This window comes from Dendrobates tinctorius, unplaced genomic scaffold (assembly GCF_039654945.1).
Source record: "Dendrobates tinctorius isolate UK_male_01 unplaced genomic scaffold, ASM3965494v1 ptg000383l, whole genome shotgun sequence".
Lineage (NCBI taxonomy): Eukaryota > Metazoa > Chordata > Amphibia > Anura > Dendrobatidae > Dendrobates > Dendrobates tinctorius.
The window spans coordinates 385,791-407,596 of NW_027362049.1; the positions used below are offsets into that span (position 1 = coordinate 385,791).

The 21,806-nt window shown below is 44.8% G+C and overlaps 1 protein-coding gene across 1 annotated transcript in view; it reads right to left on the reverse strand.

Moving 5' to 3' along the window:
• Window positions 1–16,911, reverse strand: part of CYGB (cytoglobin) — an 80,345-nt gene extending 63,434 nt beyond the window's left edge. The window contains exon 1 of the mRNA XM_073563193.1: window positions 16,503–16,911. Coding sequence (XP_073419294.1) covers window positions 16,503–16,645 — 143 coding nt within the window. The 5' untranslated portion in view covers window positions 16,646–16,911. The remainder of the gene's footprint in view (window positions 1–16,502) is intronic.
• Window positions 16,912–21,806: the final 4,895 nt, after the last annotated feature.

Genomic DNA, 21,806 nt, shown 5'->3' on the forward strand with positions numbered 1-21,806 from the left:
GAACCTAGCCATAACCACATGGCCACAAGTACTGTAATGACGTAGCCTTCTGCATGTAATCATGGTCAGCCGTAGCTATGTGTCCGACCTCTGAGATCGCACAGGGCTCTGGCTGTCAGACTATAGCGGTGGTGCTGAACCAAAGTATACTGAACCATATACTGCAAGATGGAGCATACAACAGGATGGGGATGTATATACATGAGAAGAGTAATAAACTTCAGGGTGGGGCTTTGCATAGATAAGATGAGTATTATAGTGTGGGATGGGGCTGTATATAGATGAGTAATAAATTGCAATATTGTGCTCTATATACTTGAATGGCGTGATATATTGTGGGATGGGGCTGCATAAACAGGTGCTAAGGGGAATGATATACTTCAGAATGGGGCTGTATATACATTAAAGGAGGTTATGTGTTGGAGGATAGGTCTATATAGATGAAAGGAGTAATATATTGCAAGATGGAACTGAATATAGAGTAGAGGAGAGATGTACTTGCAGGATAGGGCTGTTTATATATGGGAGGAGTGATATATTGGGGCTGTATGAAGAGGAGCTTAAGGGAATGATGTACTGCAGGATGGGGCTATATATAGATTAGAGGAGGTTGAATACTACAGGATGGGGCTATGTGTACAGTGGCAAGTAAAAGTTTGAGCACCATTGGTCAAAATTACTCTTATTGTGAACAGTTAAGCAAATTGAAGATTAAATTATCTCTAAAAGAGCTAAAGTTAAAGGTGATACATTTTCTTTGTAATTTAGGCAAAAAATATATAGTCATTCTTTACATTTTAAAATGTATAAATAGTAAAGTGGGTTGATGCAAAAGTTTGGCACCCTTGGAGAATTGACCAAGGTATCAGACCTTCATTAGCCTATTAGAGTTATGGCTTGTTCACGATCATCGTTAGGAAGAGCCAGATGATGCAAATTTTCCAGCTTTATAAAAACTTAGTCTCTTCTAACCTTGTCCCAAAATAAAGCAGCCATGAGTTCTTCTAAGCAGCTGTCTAGCACTCTGAAAATGAAAATGGTGGAAGCCCACAAAGTAGGAGAAGGCTATAAGAAGATAGCAGAGTTTTTTCAAGTTGTCCTTAACTCAGTTCAAAACGTAATTAAGAAATATCAGTTAACAGGAACAGTGGAGGTCAAGATAAGGTCTGGAAGACCAAGCAACATTTCAGTGAGAGCTGCTTGTAGGATTGCTAGAGAGACAAATCAGAACCCCCTCTTCACTGCAAAAGACCTTCTGAAAGATGTAGCAGACTCTGGAATTGTAGTACATTATTCTTCTCATGATCCAGGACGGGGTTTCGCTTTGGCCCGTCCTGATCAGACTGGGGGTTAATTGTTCCGCCTCTCTCTGGCAGAGGGCGGCTATTTAATGCTCACTGGACCTAGGTCCGGTGTCAGTTATACTCCTGCCCTCGGCTGAGTTAGTTGACCTTGTGCGTACGTGTGCCTTGTGCCTGATATCTTGCTTGCTTGTTTGGTTTTGATCCGGTTCTGTCCCTGTTACGAGTTTTTGCCTGTCCCTCTTGTACTGCGCTACCTCTCGTGTATGACTCTCTGCTTGTGAACCGACTTCTCTCTGCTCGTCCCCTTGGTACCACATCACCCTCTTGTATATGACCTTTGGCTTTGTCTGACCACCCGTCTGTTTGTCCCTCCTGTGCCTCGTTTGCCCGTACTGTGTGTGACCTACGTTTTGCCTGACTCTGAGTTGTTGTATGGTGTCCTGCCATATCTGAAAGCAGGATGCTAAGCCCCTCCCCCTTGCAGTCACATGACCATAAGTCCTGTGCCAGCTTGCTAACTTCAGCGTCCACAGGTCCTGTGCATCTTTACTTTCCGACGCTGACAGGATCCTGACACCGATAGTTTGAAGCACACATTATCACCTCTGCTGCCCTGCTCCACAGGTATCTTTTAGCACTGTTTCTGTACTCAGGACACGTGCACTGGCTCAGTGAGCGAGTGTAGTGTGGTGTTCCTGACATTATAACTGACCAATACCATTTTTTTTTCTCTGCTCCCCTTCTCCTGAGTATGTGATGGATCCTATGCACGCTCTTTCTGAGCAGGTAAAGCAGCTGACTCAGATGTCTCAGAAACTCCTTGGAGAACGAGTCCTGGCTCAGTCTCAGCAGCAGATCACTGACATTGTGCAGGGGGTATTCTCATCGGGGGCTCAGGATGTTACATTTGTTTCCCCTGAGTCTCCGGTTAAGTTACCAGATACCTTTTCTGGAGATAAAAAGAAATTCAGAGTTTTCAAGGAGGACTGTAAGCTTTTTTTTTCATTGAGACCACACTCTTCTGGGGATGAAGGTCAGAGAGTGGGGGTCATTATGTCTCTGTTAAGGGGAGCCCCCCAAGTTTGGGCTTTCTCCCTTTTGACCACGGCCCCTGAGCGTATAAATGTGGATGCATTTTTTGAAGCCCTGGGGCATATTTATGATGAGCCTGATCGAATGCGTATGGCTGAGGACATGGTGATGAGTGTGTGCCAGGGGAAGCACTCAGCCTAGTGGTTTTGCTCAGAGTTCAGACGCTGGGCTGCTGAGGTCTGCTGGAATGACGCCGCCCTCCAGGGTTTGTTCCGTAGAGGCCTGTCTGAACATCTGAAAGATCCCTTGACTCTCCACCCTCCGCCTGATTCCCTGAAGGAGGCTATGACACTGGCCGTCCGAATGGATCGCAGGCTACGGGCGAGGGGAGTGATGCAAATTGAGAGACCGTTATTCTCCCAAGGAAGGGGAGCTAGTCATACATGGGAAGTCACGGAGATGGGAACCATCGATCTTAAAGAAAATGAAAGGAGACAACGGCGCATGGGAAAATGCTGTTTTCACTGTGGCGATTCTGGACATTGGAAAAAGGATTGCCCCTCCGGTCCACTGACCAACAAGCGACTGAGCCCGGGTGATTGTCATGGAGGTCACTCAGGATCTCAGGTACCCTTTTCTGCCTTCTCTAAAATGTTGCAAGTGGAACTTTGTTGTGGGAGTGTCTCTACATCCACTTCTGCCTTTGCGGATTGTGGTTCATCATTGAACTTTATTGACTCGGACTTTGTGGCCAGGTGTAAGTTAGGGACAGTTAGGTTGGAGACTCCTATTCACATTGATGCCATTGACAAAACACCACTGGTTAAGAATAACGTTATGTTTCGCACTGAAGAGTTTCACCTTAAAGTGAGTTCTTTACACCAGGAACACATTTCATGTTTTGTGATGGACAACCTGCCTGCGGGGCTGGTGTTAGGGTTCCCTTGGTTACAATTGCATAATCCTGTAATTATTTGGGAATCTCGGGACATTGTTAAATGGGGTCCCTATTGTTCTGAAAAATGTCTTGTTACGGTGTCTGTGTCGTCCGTGGGTCTGGAAGGTATTCCGGAGTGCCTGAAAGACTATACGGACGTTTTCTCGGAAAAAGAGGCTGAGGTTTTGCTGTTGACCTGGTTCCAGGTGCTAAATTGCCCAAAGCCCGTTTGTATAACCATTCGGGTCCAGAACGGGCCACGATGAAAGAATATATTTCCGAGAGTCTCCGTAAGGGACACATTCGTCCTTCTGTTTCTCCCGTAGCGGCGGGGTTCTTTTTTGTAAAGAAAAAAGATGGTGGTTTACGCCCATGCCTCGATTTTCGTGAGTTAAATAAGATAACTGTGTGAGGAATACGTATCCCCTTCCACTTATTCCTGATTTATACAATCAGTTGTCCGGAGCTAAGTGGTTTTCTAAGTTAGATCTACGGGGAGCGTATATCCTTATCTGAGTCCGGGACGGAGATGAGTGGAAAACTGCTTTTCTCACTACTGAAGGGTTGTTTGAAAATTTGGTCATGCCTTTCGGTCTGACCAATGCTCCAGCGGTTTTCCAAAATTTCATTAATCATGTGTTCTCTGATTTCATTGGACGTTTTATGGTGGTATATTTGGATGACATATTGATCTACTCTCCTGATAAACAGGCTCACATTGGTCATGTTCGGGCAGTTCTCCAAAGGCTCCGGGAGCTATCTCTTTGCTAAATTAGAAAAATGCTTATTTTTTGTCCAGGAACTGTCTTTTCTGGGGTTCATTGTGTCTGCTGAAGGGTATCGCATGGATCCTAATAAGGTGCAGGCCATTGTCGAGTGGGTTCAGCCTTGTGATTTGAAGGCTCTGCAGCGTTTCCTAGGATTCGCCAATTACTACTGTAAATTTATAAGGGGGTTCTCACAGGTGGTTAAACCCCTCACAGACATGACTCAAAAGGGGGCCGATATCAAGAATTGGTCAACCGCAGCGGTAGCGGCATTTCTGTTTTTAAAAAAATGTTTCATGTCTGCCCCGGTTCTTATTCAACTGGACCCGTCGGAACCAGTTATTGTTGAGGTAGACGCATCAGAGGTGGGGGTGGGGGCGGTATTGTCCCAGGGACCCGCCACTTTGACCAATTTGAGACCTTGCGCCTTTTTCTCAAAGAAGTTCTCCCCTGCGGAGAGAAACTATGATGTGGGGAATCGAGAACTTCTGGCCGTAAAGTTGGCCTTTGAAGAATGGAGGCATTTTTTGGAGGGGGCTGTCCATCCTATAACAGTAATTATGGACCACAAAAACCTAGCTTACATTGAGTCAGCTAAAAGGTTGACTCCCAGACAGGCTAGATAGTCACTTTTTTTTTCCTGGTTCAACTTCTGGATCACTTTTCGGCCAGGATCTAAAAATGTCAGAGCGGATGCATTGTCACGCAGTTTAGATCCGGTGTCCCCCCCGGAACCTCCATCCTCCATTTTTCAGCCTGGGGTGGTGGTGGCAGATATTTCTAAAATGTTGGAACGGGAGATTCGGGAGGCTCAGTCTCTGGCACCTCCGACTAAGCCGGTGGATAAGCTTTTCGTGCCAGCTCAGTTTCGCCTCAAGGTCCTCCGGGAGTTCCATGACTCAGTTCTGGGTGGACATCCAGGGATCTCAGCTACCCATAAGGCCATTGCTAGTGTATTCTGGTGGTCTGCTTTAGCCTCTGATATTGGGGAATATGTGTCTGCTTGTGATGTTTGTGCCCGTGCAAAAACCCCCCATAACCGGCCGGCCGGGGAATTGGTACCACTGTACCACGGTACCTTTGGCAGCTCTACCTAATGCGGAAACGTCCAGATTGTTCGTTGAGCATGTGGTGCGGTTGCATGGGGTACCGTTGAATGTGGTGTCTGATAGAGGAGTGCAATTTGTTTCCAGATTTTGGAGGGCTTTTTGCAAGAGGTTGGGTATTGGTCTGTCCTTTTCATCCGCTTATCTTCCTGAGACTAATGGGCAGACCGAGCGGACCAATCAGTCTCTGGAGCAAATCTTGCGTTGCTTGACCTCAGCCCGACAGGATGATTGGTGTTCTGTTACCGTTGGCCGAGTTTGCATTTAACAACCGCATTAACCAGTCTACGGGTACATCTCCCTTTTTCTCCAATTATGGGTTTCATCCTCATTTTGGAGAATTTTCCCGTTTGAATTCTGGGTGTCCTGGGGTGGATGAGACGATCCAGCGGTTGGGGGAGGTATGGCGGGAGGTCCAGAGTAACATAACCAAAGCCCAGGACAAAGTTAAGTTTTTTGCGGACAAAAAATGACCCGCGGGACCGGTGTTTCAGATTGGGGAAAAGGTATGGTTGTCCACCAAGAATACTAGGCTCAAGGTCCCCTCTGTGAAGCTTGGACCCAAGTTTATAGGTCCCTATGTAATTACCGAAGCAGTTAACCCGGTGGCTTTTCGGTTGCGGCTCCTGCCATCTCTGCGGATCCCAAATGTTTTCCATAAGGCCCTTTTGAAACCTGTGAGGTCCGGTGGGGAGGGATCATCAGCTTCCCCACCACCGGTTTTGGTAGACGGGCAGTCGGAGTACGAGGTGGAACGAATTGTCAACTCTAGGTTGGTCCGTCGTGCCCTTCAATATCTGGTACATTGGAGAGGCTATGGTCCTGAAGAACGGTCGTGGGTTCCTGCTCGATCGGTCCATGCGGATCGGTTGGTCCGCGCCTTTCACGCCAAGTATCCTGAGAGACCTGGGGGTCCGGTGACCCCCCATTGAGAGGAGGGTACTGTCATGATCCAGGACGGGGTTTCGCTTTGGCCCGTCCTGATCAGACTGGGGGTTAATTGTTCCGCCTCTCTCTGGCAGAGGGCGGCTATTTAATGCTCACTGGACCTAGGTCCGGTGTCAGTTATACTCCTGCCCTCGGCTGAGTTAGTTGACCTTGTGCGTACGTGTGCCTTGTGCCTGATATCTTGCTTGCTTGTTTGGTTTTGATCCGGTTCTGTCCCTGTTACGAGTTTTTGCCTGTCCCTCTTGTACTGCGCTACCTCTCGTGTATGACTCTCTGCTTGTGAACCGACTTCTCTCTGCTCGTCCCCTTGGTACCACGTCATCCTCTTGTGTATGACCTTTGGCTTTGTCTGACCACCCCATCTGTTTGTCCCTCCTGTGCCTCGTTTGCCCATACTGTGTGTGACCTACGTTTTGCCTGACTCTGAGTTGTTGTATGGTGTCCTGCCATATCTGAAAGCAGGACGCTAAGCCCCTCCCCATTGCAGTCACATGACCATAGGTCCTGTGCCAGCTTGCTAACTTCAGCGTCCACAGGTCCTGTGCATCTTTACTTTCCGGCGCTGACAGGATCCTGACACCGATAGTTTGAAGCACGCATTATCACCTCTGCTGCCCTGCTCCACAGGTATCTTTTAGCACTGTTTCTGTACTCAGGACACGCGCACTGGCTCAGTGAGCGAGTGTAGTGCGGTGTTCCTGACAATTCTACTCTTCAGAGACCCCTGCATAGATATGGCCTTCATGGAAGAGTCTTCAGAAAAAAACCTCTCCTGTGTCCTCACCATAAAATTCTGCAACAGAAGTATGAAAAAGAACATCTAAACAAGCCTGATGCATTTTGTAAACAAATCCTGTGGACTGATGAGGTTAAAATAGAATTCTTTGCCTGACTTTCCTGAATCTCTTTTGCTCTTTAAGATCCCAAATATTTTCTCCAGATGCAAAAGACCTTTAATAAGCTACCTTATACAGGCTGCTAAGATTATCATTCCTCGTCACTGGAAAAGTAATTCTCCACCTTCTCTGGAAGAGTGGTTCTGTGAAATAGCCCTTCTAAATAGTATGGAACATTTGATTGCGCAATCCCTCACTGACTGTTAGATACTGTGAGACTTGGAGAGACTGGATTGAATTCCAGGAATCCGATGCCTACCGCCTTTCATCTGACTGATGTGACCCACCCTTTTCTCCGATGCTTTTCTTCTCTTTACTGACTGTTCTCTGCATTGGTCCGCGCCTGGCTGCACTATGTATGGTTTCCATTGGATTTTAGTAACCTCATAATTGGAATATTGATGGCTTAAAATGTTCCTTTCCCTCCTTTTACTTCCTATAACTTGATGTTTTATTGGATGTTAGACTCATAATCTATTATATATTTATACTGATATTGTCCTGTTTATTCTTTTTTGTATTTTTGTAAAATTCTTTGGGCACAATCATCAAAGATACAGTATGTGAGGAGAAAGAAGGGCACGGAATTTCAGGAAAAGAATATCTCGCCAATCATAAAGCATGGAGGTGGATCAATCATGCTTTGGGGTTGTGTCGCAGCCTATGGCACAGGAAACATTTCATGGGTAGAGGGAAGAATGGAATCAGTTGAATTTAAACAAATTTTTAATGCAAACATAACACCATCTGTAAAAAAGTTGAAGTTGAAAACAGGATGGCTTCTACAAATGGATAATGATTCTAAACACTCGTCAAAATCTACAATAGATGACCTCAAAAGGCGCAAGCTGAAGGTTTCTCAATGGCCCTCACAGTCCCCTGATTTGAACATCATTGAAAATCTGTGGCTAGACCTCAAGATAGAAGTGCATGCAAGACGACCCAGGATTCTCACTGAATTGGGCAAATTTTCCAAGGAAGAATGGATGAAAATCCCTCAACCAAGAATTAAAACACTCTTGGCTGGCTGCAAAAAGTGTTTACAAACTGTGATACTTGCAAAAGGTAGGTGGCTACCAGGTAGGTATATATTTGCTATTTTTAAAATGTAAAAGCTGAAAATATATACATTTTTTGTCTAAAATTCAAAGGAAATGTGTCATATTTAACTTTAACCCTTTTAAAGATAATGTCCTCTTCAACTTTCTTAACTGTTCATAATAACAGTAGTTTTGACCAGGGGTGCCCAAACTTTTACATGCAACTATAGATAAGAGAAGTGATATACTGAGCATAAGCTGACTATAGCGGAGAGATGTAATGTACAGCAAGATGGGTTCATATATGGAGGAGGAACGATATAGATGTACTGGGGACTGTGACATACATGAGCACTCCCTATTGGAGCAGATAATAGTTCAATTTTTAATGCTGCTTAATTTTCTGTGTGGAGAGGGGGCAGAGAAGAGAGTTCAGCATTGGGGACAGAGTGGAGTGAGTCAGTGTGGAGAGGGATCAGCATGGGGGATAGCGTGGGAAGATACTGAGGAGTGGGTCAACTGTTTGGTTGACGGTTAACAACTCCTAGCATCTCCTTACCATTATTAAGGACAAACTGGGAATTAAAGGTTCATGTTATACAAATGATATGATAGGGTGGCATGACTTTGAAAACTATCACTAATCTAAGTTTGTTGCTGTAGTCATGTATTCATATACTGATGTTGGTCCTGGTGCTGTATTCCTGTACTGATGTCAGTTCTGTTCCTGTATTCCTGTACTGATAGTAGTACTGATGAGGTATTCAAGTACTGATGGTGGTCCTGATGCTGTATTGAGGGGGGTTCTGGTGCTGAATTCATGCACTGCTAGTGGTACTGGTGATGTACAGTTGTGGCCAAAAGTATTGACACCCCTGCAATTTTGTCAGATAATACTCAGTTTCTTCCTGAAAATGATTGCAAACACAAATTCTTTGGTATTATTACCTTCATTTAATTTGTCTTAAATGAAAAAACACAAAAGAGAATGAAGCAAAAAGCAAAACTTTGATCATTTCGCACAAAACTCCAAAAATGGGGTAGACAAAAGTATTGGCACCCTCAGCCTAATACTTGGTTGCACAACCTTTATCCAAAATAACTGCGACAAACCGCTTCCGGTAACCATCAATGAGTTACTTACAATGCTCTGCTGGAATTTTAGACCATTCTTCTTTGGCAAACTGCTCCAGGTCCCTGATATTTGAAGGGTGCCTTCTCCAAACTGCAATTTTTAGATCTCTCCACAGGTGTTCTATGGGATTCAGGTCTGGACTCATTGCTGGTCACCTTAGAAGTCTCCAGTGCTTTCTCTCAAACCATTTTCTAGTGCTTTTTGAAGTGTGTTTTGGGTCATTGTCCTGCTGGAAGACCCATGACCTCTGAGGGAGGCCCAGCTTTCTCACACTGGGCCCTACATTATGCTGCAAAATTTGTTGGTAGTCTTCAGACTTCATAATGCCATGCACACGGTCAAGCAGTCCAGTCCCAGAGGCAGCAAAGCAACCCCAAAACATCAGGGAACCTCCGCCATGTTTGACTGTAGGGACCGTGTTTTTTTATGTCTCGGGGTAAGAAGTGGGGTCTTCCTGGGTCTCCTACCATACAGTCCCTTTTCATTCAGAAGCCGACGGTTAGTATGGGTTGACACTGTTGTACCTTCGGACTGCAGGGCAGCTTGAACTTGTTTGGATGTTAGTCGAGGTTCTTTAACCAACATCTGCACAATCTTGCGTTGAAATCTCTTGTCAATTTTTCTTTTCCGTCCACATCTAGGGAGGTTAGCCACAGTGCCATGGGCTTTAAACTTCTTGATGACACTGCGCACGGTAGACACAAGAACATTCAGGTCTTTGGAAATGGACTTGTAGCCTTGAGATTGCTCATGCTTCCTCACAATTTGGTTTCTCAAGTCCTCAGACAGTTCTTTGGTCTTCTTTCTTTTCTCCATGCTCAATGTGGTACACACAAGGACACAGGACAGAGGTTGAGTCAACTTTAATCCATGTCAACTGGCTGCAAGTGTGATTTAGTTGTTGCCAACACCTGTTAGGTGCCACAGGTAAGTTACAGGTGCTGTTAATTACACAAATTAGAGAAGCATCACATGATTTTTCGAACAGTGCCAATACTTTTGTCCACCCTCTTTTTTATGTTTGGTGTGGAATTATATCCAATTTGGCTTTAGGACAATTCTTTTTGTTTTTTCATTTAAGACAAATTAAATGAAGATAATAATACCAAAGAATTTGTGTTTGCAATCATTTTCAGGAAGAAACTGAGTATTATCTGACAAAATTGCAGGGGTGTCAATACTTATGGCCACAACTGTATTCATGGACTCATGGCGATTCCGGTGCTGAAGTAATGTACTGATGGTGGTTCTAGTGCTGTATTTGTGTACTGATAGTGATTCTGGTGCTGTTTTCCTGTATATATTGCGGTTTTGGTGATTTATTCAATACTGTTGATGATTCTGATGCTTAACTCATGTACAGATGGTTGTTCTGGTTATACATTCATATACTAATGGTGGTTCTGGTCATTTATTCATGTTTATTCATGTACAGAAGATGATTTTGAGTCTGCATTCCTGTACTAATGGCAGTTCTAGAACTGTATTCATGTACTGAGGATGGTTCTCGAGCTGTATTCATATACTGTTAATGGTTCTGGTACTGTATTCCTATACTAATGTTGCTCTGGTGATGTGTTCATGTATTGATAGTTGTTCCGGTGCTGTATTCTTTTATTGACGGTGGTTCTGATGCTGTATTCATGTACTAATGTTGGTTCTTGTTGATGTATTCCTAAACTGATAATGGTTCTGCTTATGTATTCAAGTAGTGATGATGATTCTGGTGCTGCATTCATGCTTTCCGTCATAGAGTCATATTTGCGACAGAATTTTCCTTTACTCCCTATAATTAATTGCTCACTCGCCCATGGTACCTGCATCTTAAAGGGAACCTGTCACCTGTTTTGGCAGCTATAAGATACTGCCACCGCTTTTCAGGGCTTATCTACAGCATTCTATAATGCTGTAGATAAACCACCGGTCCGACCTGAAAAATAAGTTTTATTATACTCACCCGGGGGGATCTGGTGCGGTCCGGTCTAATGGGTGTCGCAGGTCAAGGTCCGGTGCCTCCCATCTTCTTGCGACGCTGCCCTCCTGCTTGCTTCATCGCTCCCTAGCATCGTGCCCTGTTAAGGGCAGAGCAAAGTACTGCAGTTTGCAGGCGCTGGAAAAGCAATATAGAATGCTGTAGATAAGCCCTGAAAGGCAGTGGCCGCATCTTATCTCGGCCAAAACAGGTGACATGATCCCTTTAAAAACATCTCTAGAATCTGACCTTTTCTCACCTTTGAAACTGGAAAACCTTTTACTGTCATTCTCATTCATTCTCATCTAGACTACTGCAAGTAACTACTGATTGGTCTCACTCTAACCAAACTTTCTCCTCTCCAATCTGTCCTGAATGTGGCAGCTGGGGTCATATTTATATCCAGCCATGTCACTGATGCCTCCACTTTGTGCTAGTCAATGTACTGATTGTCCATTCAATACATAATACAATACAAATGTATCTACCTCACCCTCAAAGCTCTCCACAGTTCTGCACCACCCTACATCTCCTCACTCATCTCTGTCTATCACCATACCCGTGCTCTCTACAGTATTCTGCAACTGATCTAAACTAACATCCTCCATAATCTGAACCTTGCACCTCTGTCTCCAAGTCTTCTCTTGTGCTGCACCAGTTTTCAGGAATGCACTACCCCAGACAATCTGACTAATACCGAGCACTCACATTTTTTGGTGTGTTTTAAAAACATATCTTTTTAAATAAGTCTATCACTTCACTTCATTAATCTAGCTCTTCCCTACTTTCTCTTGTTATACTTTCCTACAAATCTGGGGCTTCCAATTCATCTATCTCCACATCCTCCATGCACCCAATAGCACTTGGTAACTGTACTTAGACAAATACTAGCTGATGACTGGATCATGCAGCATATTTGAAATGCCCTATTTATTATAATGATGGCTGGACCATACATGCCAAGCACCTATTGTGTCTTGTCTATTTCCTCCTGTAACTGTTGACCTATGTGCTACTTTGTATTGTCTTTATTGACTGTACATATCCCAGCTTAATTGAAAATGTGCTGCAGAATATGTTGGCGCTATCTAAGTAAAATTATTAGTTAGTAATTGGGGTACTTGATGGTGTATTTATGTACTTAGGAAGGTTCTTTTGATGTAATAATTTACTGATAGTGGTTCTCTGCACTCATACTAATAATGGTTCTGTATTTATGTACTCATGGTGGTTCTATTGTTGTATTTATGTACTGATGGTGGTTCTGGTGCTGTATTCATGTATTGATAATGGTTTTGGTGTTATATTCATGTGCTCATAATGGTTTTGGTGCTGTACTAATGATGGTTCTGTTGCTAAATTCATGTAGTGAGTTTTGTTCTGATTTTCTGCTTGTGTACAGATGGCGATTCTGATAACATATTCATTTATTGATCATGGTTCTGGTGATTTTTTTTAAGTATTGATGCCCAATCTGCTGATATATTATGGCTTTGGTAATGTATTCATTTACTTACCGAATGATCCTTTGTAGGGGTTGTCTGGAGAGAATGCTGTTCGCTATGGCTGACAAGTATCTAATATTTAAAGGGTGGCTTAAAGGGATTTAAAGGGGTCAGCCTATCACTGAGCTCAGTAACTTTTATGATCTACATGAGCAAAACAACTGAGCTCATTGATTAGCTGTAGCATCGTCAACATGACGTCAGCTCTACAGACCATAGAACACACCAGAAATAATGGTGGAGACTCAGCGCTGGACCTGGGGAGGGTGAGTTTTCCAGCAAACTGCACTCAGGTACACAACTTGCATGAAAACAGAAAACCCCTTTTAGTTTTCTAGTTCATGAATATAGTGACAGGATTACAGTAAAATGGGGGATATCTGTTATGTCCACTGGATAGGTCATCAATATCAGACTGTTTTGGGGTCTGACTCCTATCACCCCCATGTTCAGCTGTGCACATATCCCTCATCAGACAGAAGTGAAACATACTACAGCTCCATACACTGTGTAGTGGTTTTTCTCAAGTACAAACATGCCCGCCCATGTGCTAAACAAACCGTGGGGTGTATGCACTGAGTATAAAATTTTCACAATGCACCATTCAGCTTAAAACGTGTGTATTATATAATTCTGAAAAACCATTACTTTTTGTCATTGAACAGAGGTGTGCCGGGATGTCCATGGATAAGAATGAGTCTTTACAAGAAACTACAATGTAAATGATAGTCAGTTTATTTTTCAAAGCATTTCAGGTCTATACTAGACCTTATTTTAAGAAAAAAACTACAAGGCAACTTTGTGTTGTTGTAATAAATCATTGTGCATTCGCCATGACATGCTATTGCAATGCGATACGGTGTATTTGTGGCAATACCATTCTCTTTTAGTCCTGAGAATTATGTGCACCATCAGGGGTTCAAGAAATTGAAATATGAGGAGCTGCTTCTTCCAATCCTCACACCATCAAGCTGTTTAGCTGTATCTGTGGCTTAGGTGAAAAAATAACAAGAATAATGGTTCTGCTTTGTAAATAATCAGTTTCTCACATCCTATTTGGATATATCTATGTGGCTAATAATAAATTACATGCACAGAAGGGAAACTGCACAACTTCTTCCTCTATGTAGCATTGGCATGCTTTACTATCTTTACTCCTATATATGCAACAAAAGCCTACTCATTTTCTTGAATCAGTTTTCTCTTTTATTTATTTGTCCCATCTTCAATCTGCTTCTCTTTCCCTTTTAGTCACTGTAATTTTCTATTGTCGTTAGTACAAGGAAACATGCCTATTATCCCTGTAGCGCTGAGATCACTGTGTATGTTAGTCCTTTTTTTTATTATAACTGAGCTGTGACATCACTGTGTTTACTAGCCCTGTGCTATTACATCACTGCATTTCTTATCCATGTCCTGTGACATCACTTTGTTTCTTGTCCATGTGCTACGACATCACTGTGTTTATTACACCTTTGCAGTGACCTCCCTATGATTATTATCCCTGTGCTTAAACATCACTGTGTTTATTATCCCTTTGCTATGACTTTACTATGTTTATTATCTCTGTACTCTGGCATCACTGTGTCTATTATCTCTTTCCTGTGACATCACAGGGTCTATTATACCTGTTCTCTGACGTAACTGTGCTTATTATCCCTTTGCTGTGACATCAATGTTTATTATTCCTGTCCTGTGACAGCAATGTGTTATTAACCCTGTGCTGTGACATCACTCTATATAATACCTGTCCTGTGACATTATTGTGTATCAGTAGATTATCCTCGCAGTGTGATTTCATTCTGAGCATTATCACTGTTCTGTGCTGTGTGCATTAATTTGTACATTACAGAAGCCACATATGCTTTTCATGTTCTCAGCTCACCAGTGAAGCTGATAATGGTAGTGTGGGGCGATACTCCAAGCTTTGTTATGGCACCCCATGGTTACTTGTTACAACCCGGCATATGAGCCTATTATGCAATGAAAAACCTGTACATCATAATTATTTATTCACCATGACTGTGGGATTTCTGATGAAGCTTGGGTTTCTAGGCAAATCCCCTTGAGGAAGGACACGTCTGTCTGTGATATACTCAGGATAAGTTAAAATAGTACAGAAACAATTGAATTCAGTGTTTACATAGACGCATCCAAAAGATGGTCCTATGGTGTCAACTTCATGAACTAATCAAAACCTCTAATCTTAATCAGTGAACCGTGTTCTTTGAGATGTCGGTTTGTAGGGCATACGCCATCATTGTCGACCCTAAAACTGCATGGAAAAGTGACATTCCCAGAATCCTCCATTCTGCGCTGTATGATGCCAAGCTCAGCACAGGGAATAGTAAAAAATAGAAAATTGAACATAAACACAAATCACAGAGCTAGCTCCCTGGGGAAACTGTGACATCAGAATCTCAGAACCCATCCTAAATCATTCACCTACTTTACTCCTCAGTTTAAAGGCCCCATTACACATAACGATGTCCCAGCGATCCCACCAACGATCCGACATGGATGGGATCGCTGGGACATCGTTGGGCTGATCGCTGGTGAGCTGTCACATAGACAGACCCTCCAGCGATCAGGACCAGCAAGCAAGCTGGTTTCTAATGTAAATAGCGGGTATCCAGGAGCGGCGGCTCTTAGATACCCGCTGTTTACCTTGGAATCCGGCGTACTCGCTGGTTTCCAAGGTAAACATCGGGTATCTAAGAGCCGCGCGGCTCCTAGATACCCGCTGTTTACCTTGGAAACCAGCATCCAAGGTAAACAGCGGGTATCCAAGAGCTGCGGCTCCTGGATACCCGATGGTTACATTATAAACCAGCATCCAGCGTCGCTGATTGCTGGTCTCTCGCTGCCACACGCAGCGATGGGTGCTGGCCAGCGGGAGACCAGCGATCAAAAAATGGCCCAGGATGATCGAACACGATCAGCGATACACGGCAGGGGGGCCGGTCGCTGATCCCCGTCACACACAGCGATCTCGCTGTACCTTACTCTGCCCTCAATAGGGCAGATATAGTACGCCTGCGCAGGAGCCGGGGCAGAAGTAAGGAGGAGGATGTCATCCCTAGAAGATGGGAGGCGCCGGACTGGACCGCGACACCCATCGGACCGGACCCCCCAGGTGAGTATAATCTAACTTGTTTTTCTTATCTTTCAGGTTACATCGGGGGCTTATATACAGCATTACAGAATGCTGTAGATAAGCCCCTGATGGCGGTGGCCGCAACTAATAGGCCAAAATGAGGTGACAGATTCCCTTGTACAAAACCATGTACAAGCAGTATTACAGATATGTGTTACATGGATGTGCAATATGAGACCATTAGACTTTAGACTTCAACAGGTCTATGTCTATCCTATTGCAGTTATACTGTATGTAGAGGTGTATGTGAATTTTTTCTCATATATTCATTCAGAAACCTTACAAAATAAATTTTTCAAGACGCAATGGACGGTGGCACATGCACTGTACAAAAACCTGTATGATGTCCTACAGGACTTGGTCATGGATCGTAACTTACATATTTATGAATGACTTATCGGCTGGACTTTTCTAAGCTGACGACTTCAGGGTTAGTGCTTCTTTAAAGAATCCTAATGGGGAAGCCCTTGTCACTGTGCACCTAGCACTGTATGTGGCACTAGCAGGTAGAGCTCTGTGCATGTGCTACCAACAGACTGTACACAGGTGCTCTGGCAGAGGGTCATGGTGACACATGGAGGGATTTCCCTCTCCTACAAGAATTCTGACGCTTAGTGATTTCCATTTGCTATGTTTGTGTGAGATAATAGCTCACTGAGAAATGCCATGTCCTCAGCACAAGTAGCATGCATTCTGATATTACCTTATCAATATAGAGACCCCAACGTCCTCGCAGTTGGTGTACAAGCGTGCCCAGGTGTCCTTGATGATGTCCCTCTCGCTCTCCGTTATCTCCTCCGGTCTCTCCCATCGCTCTGTCTCATTCTCCCCTTGGACTTTCTCCATGGACCCGTCAGGATGGAATCACACACAGCCCCAGGCAGGAATCAGAGCCCCCTGCAGAGATCAGGATGTATAAAGGAGGGGGGATGTGGGTTGTCTGTTCAGAGGGCTGTCTAATTGTCAGACCTCTGAGCTCAGTCCATTGCTGCTGTGTGTATGTGTGTGTGAGAATCTCAGCCCAGAAATAAACTGATCAAAAGTAAGATATTTCATGGCATTGTCAGAATTCTGAGGCAGGGAGCAAATCTCCTGTCCCTCCTCTTCCCCCTCCTCTTCTCTCCTTCTCTCTTTTTCAATCCCAGCCTTCTTCCCTCCCCTTTTTACCTTCTTCTGTTTCTTAACTCTTTCTTCGTGCCTTTTTTTCGCTTCATTCTATACGCCCGCTTCTCCACCACCCTCTTATTTTCTTATCCTTGTTGCCTCCTCCTATCCCTTGCTCTATTCTCTATTTTTCCTGCCCCTTCATCTATTGCCAGTGTATCTTTTCATGTGGTTACTGTAGCTGTGTCGTACACCCCAAATCCACCTTAGATTCAGATAGGTGGGAGATCTGGAAATAAAACTGTGGTCCCCCAGGCACAACATTCGTAGCCATGGAATGTCTTGGCGCTCTGTAGTAATTGGTAACTTTTCTCTTTATGAGGTGCATATTTTATCTATTATTTTTCTATCTAGTTCTCCATCCTCCCAGGAGTTATCATTGGTGCAACCTGTGTGGCCGCACAGGGGCCCGAGAGGTAAGGGGGCCCATTTCTACCTCCATACAGGTGCAACTGTACATTATATTGGGTTCTTGGGCTACAAAGGGCCCTTACATTGTTCTTACACAGGCGCCCTTTTCTGTCTGAGTCCGCCAGTGCTTCTTCCTATTGCACCTTTAGATCTTCCAGCTCCTGGGAATTGACTTACCTAGAAGCAAAGGTCTCTCCTTCCTCTGTTAATTTTGCTTAATCCATGCATCCACTTCTTCGGCTGCAGTAACCTGTTCTCATTTATTTGCTATCTTGCAGCCTCTTCTTTGTGATCCCTCTACCATTTGTCCCCTCTTGTTTTCTATTTTTTTCTTTGCCTCCCCCTTTCTTCCTTGGCTTCTCCCTCATTCTCCTTCAGACTTGACCTTGCTCTGTGTTCCCAGGCCACACACAACTCTCCTCTTTCATTCAGTCATATTTGTCTTGTAAAGCCTTCTGCGCTGGGAGTATCTAGTAACACTAAGCCGTAACATGCTGGGCCAATGGCACATAACAGAACATATAATTAAAGTTACTGATACCTATGGTCACACATGACTTGATGATTAATGTGCTCTCCTTTCTCACACTGCTAAGAGACTACAGCAAAACCTGTACAATCATTTCTCAGATCCTGGTGCCTTATTGAACATTTTCATACTTCTTCTGATCTCTGGGGTAAATTTGACTTTTTACTTGTTGCTTATTCTTCTTTTTTTCCTGAAAAAACAACAATTATCCTCCAGACTCTACAACTTACCCTTTCAATTTCCATGAAATTTCTTTCCCTTCCTTACGGGTTCATGTTAGTTATTATTCTAGTCCTCCCTTTTATACTCTGCATCTCCTTTACTGCCCTTCCTTTGGCCTCCGCTTCATGTTTACTATCTGTTTTGTTCCTCCTGCAGCTTTTATGGTCTCCAATTTTATTAATTATCCTCCTACTCTGTTTTTTCTACCTTTGCCCTACTTCCTTCCACTCTGCTTTATGTTATCTTTAGTTACTTTTGTTTATGTATAATTTGTATTTTATTCAAATACTTTAGTTAAGAAATACAACATGATAATTTCAACACACAGACCCATACACAGACATACACATAGTTTTTCATGCACGTGTTTACAATATTTGCTTACGGTATTAATACAGGCACACTTGGAAGCCAATTTAAGGAAAGCAATTTTCATACTTTTTGGACTGAAAGCTGAAGATAGTAACTTTCTTCACCCAAGTGCAAAAAAGTGCAGCATACCACACCATAAAGTGTAAAAGGAAGTGATATATATTGAAAACCCTTTCCGAAAGTAGAAGGACGCCAACAAACTCATCTTTCTGAACCAGCAAGGGATGAGGACAGGCAGCCTCCCTTCATTTAGGCATAGAGCCACAGTTGAGGACTGTCAACCTCCTAAAGTAGTTGTACAAAGAACCTGATAGGTGCACACCCAACCAATGAATCTCAGAATGGACATCCCATAAAGGTCCTCGACCAGAATAGCCCTTATGACTAACAAACATGGAGATTGAACACACAAGGAACATAAAAAATAAAGATGCATATTGTGTGATATCTCCAGCTGGAATTATTAATTTTTCTCATATTGACTTGGCCAGAAGGCTAGGCAAATAGAGGTGTATGCACTCAAAACATGAGAAAGTGAAACGTGTGCAAAGTGGTTCCCTGAAAAATGCCCACAGGAAAAATGCTCATAGGAAAATGGCCCACAGGAAAAATGCCCACAGGAAAAATTGCCCACGCGGAAAATTGCCCACACAGAAAATTGCCCACACAGAAAATTGCCAATTGCAGCATCACAAAGTTTAAGATCTATGATTTTTGATGTGCAAGGCAGGGGCGGACCTACCGCCCGTGCAGCCGGTTAAATGAACGGGGCCCCAGGGGAGAGGGGGCCCCTCCAGACTCCTGCACCCCCATGGCTAATTATTCAATTCAAATTAGCCATGTGGAGCGCTGCAAGGAGGAGAGCAGAGGAGAGACGAGCAGCGCTGCAGGAGGCAGCAGAGTGAGGGCTGAGGTCAGTAGCGTAGCTACGGGGGGCAGAGGGGGCAGCTACGGGCCCCTGAGAAGGCGGTGGGGGGCCCCAGTGCCAGCAGTCGGCCCCCCACCTCATAGCCAGCAATGTCTTCCTGGGCTATTCTGTGTGCACAGGACCTGTGATGAGGTCACAGGAGGGGCGGAGTCAGGAGTCACATGATCAGGGGCTTCAGTGGCTGCAGGGCTCTACTGTGATGGTTGTCATGGTGCACTGCTGGATGAAGTAAAGTTTATGTGTGGGGTCAGGAGGGGTTTACAGGGTGGATGTAGCAGAGCCGTGTGTGTTTGAGGTGCACAGAGCGGAGGAGCGGAGCTGCGTGTGTATGTTGTGAGCGGAGCCGTGTGTGTGTACAAGGTGTACGGAGCAGAGCCATGTGTGTGTACGGAGCGGAGCCGTGTGTGCAAGGTGTATTGAGCGGAGCCGTATGTGTACGAGGTGTATGGAGCGGAGCTGCGTGTGTACGGGGTGTGAGGAGCTTCGTGTGTACAAGGTGTACAGAGCAGAGCCAGGTGTGTACAAGGTGTACGGAGCGGAGCCAGGTGTGTACAAGGTGTATGGTGGGGGGTAGGTACAAATTTGGCAATGGGGCCCATCGGACTCCAGTTACACTACTGCAAAAACATACATTTTCAGCAAGTACACAAGGTGGTACAAGTGGCAGAATTTCACCTTTCTGCTGTGCCTTCTGGGCTTCTAGGAACAACTATCTCTGCCAGCAGCTCCCTGCTTTTGTCAACTGGGTTTCCTTGTTGACATTATTTCACATGTTCCTTCCAGCGCTCCCCCACCCCCATTGTTTCCAATTGGCAATCCTGTCATTCCTTTTGGTACAACCCCAGTGAACAATGGCTTTCCTACTGTGCCAGCCAATTGTGTTTTGGTTAGTTAAAGCATGTACTTTAATAGCTCTATCCCCATATTTTTTAATTTCTTTTCAATAAAAGTGTATTTTGAGTTCATCTAAAGCAGAGGTCTCAAACACGCGGCCCACATGCAGCCCCTGAGGCAGTCATATGCGGCCCGCGGTGCACCACATTCTCACCCCCTGAGGCAGGTAGAAGGGGGAAGGCACGCATTCAGGAGCATGCTATGGCCGTTCTGTGTGCACATGAGCTGTGATGAGGTCACAGGAGGGGGAGGAGTCAGGGGTCACATGATCAGGGGCCTCAGTGTGTGCAGGACGCTGCTGTCTGTGTCTATGCTGGTTGCCATGGTGCTGGATGTTGGTAAGTTTATGTGTGGGGTCAGGAGGGGTTTACAGGGTGGATGTAGCAGAGCTGTGTGTGTACAAGGTGTATGGAGCAGAGCCGTGTGTATACGAGGTGTACAGAGAAGAGCCGTGTGTGTACGAGGTGTACGGAGTGGAACCATGTGTGTACGCGGTGTACGGAGCGGATCTGTGTGTGTACAAGGTGTACGGAGTGGAGCCGCATGTGTGTACAAGGTGTACGGAGCGGAGCCGCATGTATACGAGGTGTACGGAGCGGAGCCGCGTGTGTACGAGGTGTACGGAGCGGAGACTCGTGTGTACGAGGTGTACGGAGCGGAGCCGTGTATGTACGAGGTGTACGGAGCGGAGCCGTGTACGTACGAGGTGTACAGAGTGGAGCCGCATGTGTACGAGGTGTAGGGAGTGGAGCCGCGTGTGTACGAGGTGTAGGGAGCGGAGCCACGTGTGTACGAGGTGTGCGGAGTGGAGATGTGTGTGTACGAGGTGTGCGTGTATTTTGGCGTGGGGGGGCCCCATTTGAAACTTCACACCAGGGCCCATAACTTTGTAGTTACACCACTGCTCACGCTAGAAGAGAGGAGGAGTGCGCCGCTCCGTAGTGGCTGTGGCCCTGCGTGATGACATCCCTCTGGCGCTGTGTAATGACATCACGCCAGCGCGCAGAGAGCGGAGGCATGACTTCCCCCCATTGCTGGATTTTTCAGTTGACTGTGGATGTGCGTGTACAGCGAGATGATAGTGCCATCTCACATGCAGAGCGGACACTATCATCCGCTGAGGTAAGCTGTACATCGCAGCTGACAACCTATTTGAACGGCCACGATCGGTATTAGCACCGATCGCGGCCGTTTAACCCCTTAGATACCGCTATCAATTGTGACTGTATTAAGTTTGAAAGGAATGCGACCCGCCAACTTTAATTTTTTTTTATGTGCGGCAGATTTACTCTGCTGAGTTTGAGACCCCTGATCTAAAGTATTCTAGGCAGAGGAGCAACAAAGTTATTTACTTGGGGTTTGAGTATCTTGCATTTCATACTAGCAACGCAGTGGTGACTTGGCAATGCCGACTGCATCGCTCCTCAAAGTGCCATTCAATTCTCAAAACAAAAGATGACAACGTAGTTCAAGAATCAACAGAACAT